The 11,145-nt window shown below is 37.3% G+C and overlaps 1 protein-coding gene across 1 annotated transcript; it reads right to left on the minus strand.

Moving 5' to 3' along the window:
- Positions 1–972: 972 nt before the first annotated feature.
- On the minus strand, positions 973–4,809 carry LOC133707874 (inorganic phosphate transporter 1-4-like). The gene is made up of 2 exons (XM_062133339.1): positions 4,646–4,809; positions 973–2,804 (listed from the first exon to the last, which is right to left on the minus strand). Exon 2 carries the CDS (start codon positions 2,733–2,735, stop codon positions 1,176–1,178), a length of 1,560 nt encoding a protein of 519 aa, XP_061989323.1. The 5' UTR covers positions 2,736–2,804; positions 4,646–4,809; the 3' UTR covers positions 973–1,175.
- Between the last annotated feature and the right edge of the window lie 6,336 nt (positions 4,810–11,145).

An 11,145-nucleotide genomic window follows, 5' to 3' on the forward strand; every position in this document is an offset into this window, starting at 1 on the left:
TCTCTGACTTGTCCTCATGTTGAGATTGAATAACCCCATTCAAGAATGCTTTTGATTACCTTCAATATGGTGTTACATACCAATTTGTCATGTAAGGCTACATTGAGGCCACAGTTGGACAGGAAAAGTAGATTGAACTAGTAATTGGAATTGGATTGCCTTAGATTCAACAACAAAACATCTCAAGAACCTTTGTACCAAAAAAAAAAAAAAAAAAACATCTCAAGAACCTTGTAATCTAGGAGCTCGAAAGATTATATTGCTGTCTTCTTTCAATCTATATATATTCTACTATTAAGTTTAGATGACATATAAGAGTGCTTTTTTTGTTTTCTTTTTTTAAGAAACACGATCATTCAAGAAATCAATATTGATTCCATTTGAAACTTTATAAGGAACAATTTTGGATATTGTCCTACCACCCTATCACTCTCTCACCATGTGTACTTCTGTAGCACTAAACCCTCTTTCAATTATGTTAATTTATTCCACTTCTAATACTTAAATTTTGACAAAACTGGTTAATGCATGAGGGCTCTCTCAACTTGGAGACCATAGCTAGAATTGCAAAGCAAAGGGACAAAGCAATAATGCAACCCCAACTGCTGCCATATATAGTGTCTTAGATTCTTGTGTGCGCCAAGGTCCCTGTTCCTTTCAACTTCAAGTGTTTCTGGGGCTCTTTAGCGTCCGTGGTCCTCAAATTCCATGTGCTAAGGTCAGTGATTTGAAACTGTGCCTTGCTAGCTGTATGTGGTTTTAAGTCTTTAAGGTACCCTTATATCAAAGAGTAGGGGAAAATTAACATAAGCTTTTTATGCCATGTCTGTTTTTAGAAGTTCCGAGTCCCAAAAACTCACGGTAATGTTTACCCCAAGAGAACGGGTATGGCTTTTTTGATCGGTAGGGAAGCATTTTGGCCCGGTACATGCAAAATGAAAACAGATGATGATACAAACACAAGCACACAACTGAAGAAAATGAGGAGCATTTAGCTATAAAATTTTCTATCCTACTTTTGATTGCATGAGGAAGATAAAATGAACTAGTCCGCCTACAATAAAAACACTATTGAGTTTCACAGCATGAGGATAAAAGCAACAAGACCAACACATCTCCTTGCCACTTTGACATACTCTACCTAATAATGCTACTAGAGTTGAAACAAGCTTTAATCAAGCCTGCTGACTTGATTGTGTTGCAGTTCCAGTTTCTTCATCTCCTTCACCCGACATTTCCTCCAGTGATTTTCCCTTTGACTCCGGCACCAAGAAAGTAAACAGCAACCCTAGAAAGTTGACCACACCCAAAATTATGAGGGTGTTCTTCACCCCAATGCCCTTTTCTGCATACTGAAAGCCGAATGCTCCAACCATTGCTCCAGCCTTCCCTGCTGCAGCTGATATACCATGGCAAGTCGACCTTAGCCTCGCGGGGAAAATCTCTGCAGGAACTACAAAAGTAGTGGCATTTGGTCCGAAATTGGAGAAAAAGAAGGTCAACGAGTATATAACAACAAACCCAACTCGGTTAGCTTTCAGAGTCCAGTGATGATAAGGAATGGCCAAGGCAAACATGAAAACTGTCATGAAGAAAAATCCCATTACTTGAATTGTGAACCTCCCAATCCTATCTATGAATGCCACTGTGAACCAATACCCCGGAACTGTGCTGCAGAGAGCAATTAGAGTCTGTGCTCTAGAAATTTTGAAGACTTCTTCCATGGCACTCATGGTGTTTGCCTTAGGGATCCAACCAATGGCACTGAAGATGTCCTTTTGGAATAGATTCTGACTGTAGAAGGCAATGTCTAGCAAGAACCAAGTGCTGGTAGTCCCAAGCAAGTGAAGACCATGACGACTAAGGAAAGCCTTTGAAAATAAACCAAAATCATTTCTTCCTTGTTGGGAGCGTTCCTCTATTTTCTCTGGTTCTGCTTCTACCTCAACCTGCAGAACTTTTGACATGTCAGCAGCTGCCTTCTTAGCATTCTTGGAAACCAAGGCAGTGTATCGAGCAGTTTCGGGCATTTTGGCACGCCAATAGTAAGTAAGCAAAGCTGGGATTGCACCGAACATCAAAATTATTCTCCACGCATAATCTGCTTCTGGGAAAATAGAGGCAGCTGGATCAGTTGTATAAGATGGAGCAGGATATAACTCCTTGAAAACTGTAGATACAATTATCGCAACCATTCCACCAGCCAAGATCCCGAAACCTTGCATTGCAAATACAGCAGCAATGAAGGCGCCACGAGTCTTTTTATTAGCATACTCGGACATGATAGTAGCAGAAAGAGGGTAGTCACCACCAATGCCAAAGCCTAGCCAGAACCTGAAGAAGCATAGTGTCGAAATAACAGCCTTAGGTTGTTTACCAAATGAAAGGCCGGAGGCAATGGAACATAAAACCATGACCATCAGGACCATTCCATAGACACGTTTTCGGCCTAATTTGTCACCGAGCCAACCAAAGAAGAGCTGGCCTGAAAGTGTGCCACAAAAGGCCACACCATTAACAGCAGCCGAGACATTTGAAGGCAGACTTCCAGGATCAGCAGAACCATGTTGTTGGTAGTATATGCGACCCAGTAATTTGGTGACAAGAGAGATGCAGAACAGATCATATGCATCAGTGAAGAATCCCATGCCAGCAATCACAATTGCTGTGAAATGATACCATTGTGTTTTGGCCTCATCAAGTGCATTTAACACACTCAGTTGGTCTTTAGCCATGACTAACTAGCAAGCCCTCAACAAATAGTTCTTTTTCTTTCAATTGTATGTGTTCCTTTCACCTGTAACCTGAAAAACGAGAAGTGTATGTAAAGTCAAATCTGAGGCTTATTAGAAGAAACCGGACTCCAAAACGTTGAGCGATCAAAGAATGAGTCAACTATGTATATCAATATATTCACTGGACAAATCTAAACAGTGCAAGTTCCGACACCCCTAAAATCTCCTGAACTGGAAGTTTGATACCATGTCAGGCATTAATGGATCAATTAAGTCAATTAGGTGTAACAAACTATTTAACAACCCAATCAAATATGTAAAAGCACCGCAAAAATGTGATTCAGACGAGTCATAAGTTGGCTCATGAGCCAAGCGTTAAACTTATGAAAGCACAACAGAACAAGGGGCTGATTTGGCTGATTCTACAGATAATGAGTTTACGTGAAGACATAGAGGTTTAAGCAGGACCATACAACCCTTGATAATGAGTTAATGACAACGGAAAGAAACTTGAGAAAATGACCCAAAACACAGGAACTCATGTGTCAAAAGTTGAATTGGTACATATTTGTCACAAAGCAAAACTAAATATAAGAGATATAGTTGAGTTTGCAAACAGATGGATACACATGATTTTTAAACAAATTATTTGTCGTTATAGTAGTTATTGTTGGGTTCAATAATCAAAAGAAAATCTTCAGTGGAGTTCAAATTGTTTAATTCCAAGTTGGGGTCAAACTTCTACTACATATTTTTGTTTTTCAAGGCTCTAAAGTCTAAACAAACATAAGCAGATATACACAGAGTTAATACAAGCCAGGTTCCCCATTAAAGGTGAAGATGAAGAACAAAGATCTAATGGTTTAATTTGTTTGACGTGAAAAAAAAGAAAGAAAAAACAAAAGGTAACAAACAAACCTTTAACTAAAGACTTTTCATTCTTTGGATCTTGAAACAGAAAAGATATGAATGACTTGTGGTTCTTAATGAAGCATATGATTTTCAGTTGCAATTTTTCATATCAATGAAATAGAAACAGCTCCTTGAATTTTCCTCTACTCTATTTGGGAGCTGACATGAACTAAGGAGAAACATCAGAGAAGATTCTTGAAGAACAAAAGCAAAAGACGTCGAAGTCTCCTGACCTTACCAAGTCACCATCCAACCCTCAAAAACTATATGGTATTCAAAGAAACCAGTTTTTACGTCCCAAAGCAAGAAAAGGTTACATCTTTTTCATTTAGGGAAGAAGGAGAATATTTGAGTTGCTGATAAAGTAATCTGGGGTTCACATCCAAAACCAATTGGCAATGGATGGAGTGGCCCAAACCCTTATAAACCCATAGGCAATGTCCCATTTTTCCCATGTGGGATGTATATATATTCTCAACACGCCCCCGCACGTGTGACGAATTTTTCAAGCCATACACATGGACAACTTGGGTGACGTGGAGCCCGTGTGGCCGTTAGGCATGCACACGTGGGTAACCCGCTCTGATACCATGATAAAGTAATCTGAGGTTCACATCCAAAACCAATTGGCAATGGATGGAGTGGCCCAAACCCTTATAAACCCATAGGCAAGGGCCCATTTTTCCCATGTGGGATGTATATATATTCTCAACAACTGCGTGCCCAAGCCTAAAGCACAAGTGCAACATAAGGTTTACTGTTTGATCTCTGCAATACGTTCAAATCTGTATACGATCATGAAAAAAAGATGATTGAAAATTAAAGAAACCAGATAAAGAATGACAAGAAGAAAAGATTTTTGGTTGAGCCATGTCCATCATGTTATATATGATCAAGAATTGAAGAACAACTATTGAGGAAGCAAAGCAATTAAACCCATTACAGTGAAAAAGCAAACGAAGCAAATGAAAAAACATTGAACAAAAAAAGCGCCAAACCTCAAAACTTGTACACGAACGAACGATCGAGAGGTAAATGATAGTAGAAGAAGAGCCTAAGTTGTTATCCACTAGTTCACTGAAAGAAACAGAAGAGCTGTCGACAGTGATGAGATGCTCTTCAAAGAGAGAGCGAGTCTCCCTTGTAAGTTTATAACTTTATATGGCCTAATTTTTATTTGTCTTCTACTATTAGAGAAGAGTGAGAAATGAGAGGATAGGGACGGATCGACGACTCGAGAATGGAGGGGTTGGTTTCCGTATTTAAATGCAAAACATCCTCTAATCAAGAGTCTAAAATACTTCAATGGCTACACGAATCTACATTTTTACCAAGCATATTCCCCCCGTTTCTCACTCTAGCTTCCCTGCGTTTACTTGTTATCCTACATTCCTACCTTTCATATCTTAATTCTTAATTGGTCAACCTTTAAAACTCATAAAAAGTAGTTTTTATTAGAAGCAAAACAAATCCGAACCATATGGCCCGATTGAGGAATTTAATTGGCATTTATCATATTAGATAAGGTTCTAGGTTCAAATCTCGTTTTATTAAAATATATAAAATAAAATTTCAAAAAAAAATATATATATAAAATAATAATAACAATAACAATAATAATAATAATAAATAATAAATAAATGATAATCACAAATTTCTCGGTCAAATGACTAATAATAATAATAATAGCATATGAGACGGATAATAAAAATAAATAAAAGTTATGAGAGAGGAGGTGTTGTACCTTGTTGGGAAAACCATTCAGTTAATGATGTGAAAATGTTAGCCGTGAAAAAAAAAATCTCATTTTGATATATTCGTATATTTGCGTTCATGAGAAAATCATGTATATGTAGAATCTGATGCATTAGCTATAGCTGGGATTTGAATCACAACCAAAAAAGAAAGAACCAAAGATTCGCATGTCTAGCTCATATTTTCCATTTGAAGCAGAGAGTTGGATGCTCAGGGTTGTTTTTATTGACCATTTGATCGAAGAGAATTAAATTGGTATACGTACGTAATTCCAGAATTTCCATTTGGAAGAAGTTTAATTAATTATATACTGCTCAAAAGGTAAAGATGGCAAATTTGAACATAGCTCGAATATTGAGAGGTTGCAATTTCAAGCATTGCTGTTTACATAGCATATAATAATTTGACTTGACTATAAAAGTTTAGTCTAAACCGGCCGAAAGAAGAGCTAAAAAGTCTAAAATGTGATGAACTCCAAAAAGGCACAACCCAAGAATATATTTGAACAGTATTTGTTGATTGCATGCATGTTAAGAATGGTCAATCTTATTATTGAGTAACCCAATTAGGTTTTCTTTTTTCTTATGATTCGTATTATCTCCGAAGAAAGAGCTGTTCATTACAAGTGAAAGGTGCAGCCCTAGGGTTTCCACCTCTCTGCACCACTTTGCGGCTCTTCGGTAGATTACGAATGTTGGTTGGTGATCTAACATTCTAGGAATGAATCTAAGAATTATCCGCATTTATATACACGTGCGCTTTATTTCATACAGTTGCATATTAAAAAAATTTCGATAGTATTTTTAGAAGCGTTTAAGAAATTACTATGAAAATCGTGTGTTTAATTGAGAAACAATATCTCAAGAGGACTCATTTGTATCATGATCCTACCTAAATCCTATGCATAACAATTGAGAATCCTACGGACCCCTCTCCACCAAGGAATCATTGAGCATTTTCACATAAACACACCTAGATAGAACCTTAAATTATAGAATTGCAAGTCTAACTCAAATTACAAGTCCGTTCCAATAAGGACCTTTCTCTGTTCATATCAATCTAGTTACAGAGAGTCACCCACCATTTCTAGCTCAATCAAATTCCATGAGTTGAGAATTTTCAACCTTTCTGTAACTCTTAGTTTGACCCTCAACTGCTCAACTAGTCAAGTCATATAGACCGCATCTTTCCACATAAAGGGGTGTGCTGTACATCGATCTCTCGGGCTTTTGACTCGATCAAAGCTTCAACAGAATTAGTGTTAGTCAGCCAAACCTAATTAATGGTGGTATGGATTTGTTATAGATTTACTAGCTAGTTTCATCGGATAGTCCAACTCCAACACCATTACCAATAATGGTCTACTGCACAATTTGGCATTTGACAAAAAATATATCAATGCTGGGACGTAACGCATTCTTGGAATTTGAATAATTGAAAATAGAGGCAACAAGCCAACAATATTAATTGTTCCCGCTCCTCAAGTCGTATAGTATTTTCAACGAGTGGTGATTTTATGACACTACTTTTAAGCATAGTTTAGTATTTGCGCTCCATTTTAAAGTAGTTAAAACTAAAGTGTAAGTATAAAAAATAGAGTGTTCAAATCACTCCCTTCTTGAATTCATGTCAATAAAGTAGGTTTTTTTTTTTTTTTTTTTCGATGACTGAAAGAAGACAGAAACTACAATACAAATCCTCTACTAACACCCCCTCCCAGCTGATCCAAATGGAACTCTGGGGACACAGAAAGGGGTAAACAAAAGGATTAGAATGTTGGTGAGCCAAATCTGCCAAACGATCCGCGACGAAATTCGCCTCTCTGTAAACATGTCAAAAAATGATAGACTAGAAGGTCGCAGTTAGCATATGAATATCATTTACCAGCATCTGAATTCTCCAAGGCACTTGAGCTCTTCTGTGGAAGCAATCAATCAACAATTTAGAGTCTCCTAAGACAACAACATTGGCATAATGATGTAAATGGGCCGTATGAAGAGCATCTCGCAACGCAGTGGCCTCAGCTGTAAAACTAGATTACAAACAAGCTCACACAAGCATGTTCATCATTAACCTTAAACATACCATTGACATCATAAGTTGAGGCCATTGTTGCAGCTGTAGAAACAAAAGAATAAGTCGAGGTCGAAGTCTTATACTATTCACCAACTGTAGCTTCTGAATGGGCAGAACACAATGCTTGTAGACGGTGGTGATAACAGGGACCCTAACCTCCTTTTTATATAAGTTCAAGTCTCAGGAAATCTCCCATAAAGATTTTCCTTACGGTGCGTTTGGATGAGAAAATTATAAAATCCGTAGGAATTTATAAATGATGGAATCTTTAACTCCATCAATCTAAAATTCCGTTAATTACAATTTCTATTGTTTGGTTGCATCTATTTAGGATTTGAAATGTGTAATAAATTAAGAAAGTTTAAAACAAATAAAAAGATAAAATAGAAAAAAGTCTTGTTTTGAAAATAAAAATTGAATACTGCAAAGGAATTCGTAAATAACACATATTTTGGTGGAAATTGAAGTGAGGAATTTAAATAACGAATTCCTTTATTTTTTTCCACAGAGAAATTTAAAATTACCAATCTGATAATGCCACACGAAGGAATTGACTTTTAAGAATTATGAAATCCTCACTTTCAATTAAATTCCATCATTTTTTCTCTCATCCAAACACACTCTTAAAGAACAAGACTTGTATCTCGGATTCCTAATGCATCACAGTTTAGGACTTTCTTGTAGTCTAATTAATGGATTCCCAATCCAATGATAAATACACTATCACATTAGATATCTAGGTTGATTCTTTTCCAGATCTATGTTGTATTCGATTTAATGCTTTGATGGTTTCCTAGTTGCTCTAGGATAACTTGTGATGAGTCCACTTTTGATCTAACAATCTCCCACTTGGACTATCACTGGCTATCTAGGACAACCAAAACTGAACAACATCAACTCGTTTACAACCAACTGTAGTGTGCACCAGAATAAGGAAAAGTCTCAAAATCCATTCAACATGGTCAAAACACAGTAGCTTATGCAGAGCAAGGAAAAGCATACATTTTAACAAAAATGCAGCACTTCCAGACCACTATCATAAGCTCCTGCATTCTACATATGCTATTAAAACAAAAAATGCAGTATATGAACATCGTGCATTACCAGAAGATCATATACCTGAATGGTCCAACTGAATGTTTCAAAATGAAACTCAAGCATAACTGAAAAACACTGATGGCCTTAATGCTTGTACTTTAAACTGAAAGAACATGTTCACTGAAATTACAAGACCATCTGACATTTAGGTAAATCAAGAACACAAAATAAAGTTGCAGAGAATTTTAATAAAATTGCGGTAACACAACTTGAATGAAATACCTCGAGAATTTTATTGATAATCAAAATTCAATAATACATAAAGTTGTGATGATGAATAGACTGGAATTCACAACTACCAGAAACTTACAAGAACTTAGAAAATACAAAACTCATAAAAATTTGCTCTTACTAAATAGGCTCCCACTGAACTCAAGAACCTAAACTAGGTAAAACACCAATGTTCTCAATATGTTTCTTGAAGGCTGCAACTGACAATGCCTTAGTGAATGGATCTGCAAGCTGAAAGTCTGTGCTTATACTCAATACTGAAATTTCACCATGCTTGACTCTCTCCCTCACACTGTAATACTTGAGGTCAATATGCTTTGAGTTATTTGACCTTTTACTGTTTTTACTGAAGAACACAGCTGCCTCATTGTCACAATAAATTACAAGAGCATCAGAAACTATATGACTTAAAATCCTAGTCTGCATCAAGAAATTTCTAATCCATAGCCCTTCACACATTCCTTCATATACTGCAATAAATTCTGCCTGCATTGTAGATGTTGTCACTAAGGTTTGTTTCATAGTTTTCCAAGCAACAGCCCCTCCTGCAAGCATAAAAACATATCCACAAGTCAATTTCTTGGAATCAGGATAATTTCCTGCAAAATCTGAGTCTGTATATCCTACAAGCTTCAACTGTTCCACTTGTCTATACACAAGCACGTGGTTTCTTGTAACATCCCGTATCTTCACTTACCTGTTTACTAGTCATTTGGACGGTAAACGGCCTTTACTTCCACTTTTACTGTCGTTTAAGTACTTTTAGTGGCCCTAAAAGTTGACTTTTTGTTCGGGTCAAAATTTGAGAAAATGTTCTTCATGGAAGTTGTAGACAACGTTAAACCGAGCGCGTGGATATGTGGTACGTAAAAATCGGAGTCCGTATGCGAAAGTTATAAGCGAAATACTAAAGTTACTGTTCATGTGGTAAGTTTCTATAAATAGCCAAGTTACTGTGGTAAGTTTCCATTTTTGGAAACCTACCGGGCTTTTCTCTCTCCTCTCCCCCGATTCTTTCCCTCTTCGACCCGATTGCTTCTTCCTCCGATTTCTTCCTCCTCCGGCCACCCCACGACGGAATCCGGGCACCGGCAAGCTCGCCTCTTCATCCTTGTCACGCCTATGGTGGTGTTTTGCGGTGGCTCGGCCGGTGGAGCTCGGAATTTTGCCGTGAAGTTCACTGTAGCAGTTTGGGAGTTTTGTCGATTTCCGGCGATTCCGGCCGTCTCCGGCCACCAAACCGGCGTCGAAGGTTCGGTTTTTGACATAGATCATTTCCCCTAAGGTATTTCCTTTCAATTTGCAGTGTAGAGGTTGAATTAACAATTTGCAATTTCTAGGGTTCTTGGAGTTTTCTGGAAAAATTTCACCGGCCAATTTGGAGCCCTTCAAGGTAAAATTGGGACTTGTTGCAGTTGAGAAATTTGTTGGGTTTGTTGTTTTGCAGCTACTGTCAATTTTTTGTGGCCATCGGAGGTGGTGGCCGCCAGCGCGTGGGTCCCACGCGCCGCCACTGTGGGTGGCGCGTGGAGGCGTGTTGGGCTGTGTTTTAATTCCAGTTTTTAGCCCATTAAATCCTATAAATATTGTAGAGCTTGTATATGAAATTTGGTGAATTTTGGAGAAGCTTGGAATTAATTATGAATTTTTGAAGTTTAGGGTTTTGATTATCGAATTATGAAAATCCGACCGTCGGATATCTCTCGGTTCTGCCTTAGAACCTTTAAATTAACGAATTGGTATTAGTGGTATAATTTGGGCTGAATCCGGGGAGAATGGGAGATGTAATTTATGAGGAATTGAGTTTAGGAATCATATTAAATTGTTGAATAATTATTCACAAAATATAATCGTGTACAGGATGTCGTACCGAGCTCTGGCTCGATAAAGGAACTCGTATACGTGACCGTCGGAATAGTACTGTGAGTGGACTTTTGTTTTTAAGAATTGATGCATGCATTTATTTCTTAAAGTAATGCTCTAATTATTTATCATATTACATTTCGAGCATATGATTTATTTTCAGAGATTGATTATTATTTGACGAATTATTTATTTCCGAGGTGATTTCCGGAATTATACTTTTTTATTATATTTCTATTCGTCGATTTGAGACTTTTAAAGGATTTTCGAAATGGGATTTCGATGGAGTTATATTTCTTGTTTATTTATCGACTTTCGGTTTTGGCATTGGGAGTGCCTTGATGATGAACTTGGAATTGGTTTTGTTTCGATTTATGGAGATTATGTTTTATTATTATTTTCTCTCCTATTTATTTTTGAACTTGAGATTATCTTGGCGTGTGGGACACGTCGTTGGAAATTCATTTGCGAGAGT

Source organism: Rosa rugosa, chromosome 5, assembly GCF_958449725.1.
Source record: "Rosa rugosa chromosome 5, drRosRugo1.1, whole genome shotgun sequence".
In the NCBI taxonomy this organism is placed as follows: Eukaryota; Viridiplantae; Streptophyta; class Magnoliopsida; order Rosales; family Rosaceae; genus Rosa; species Rosa rugosa.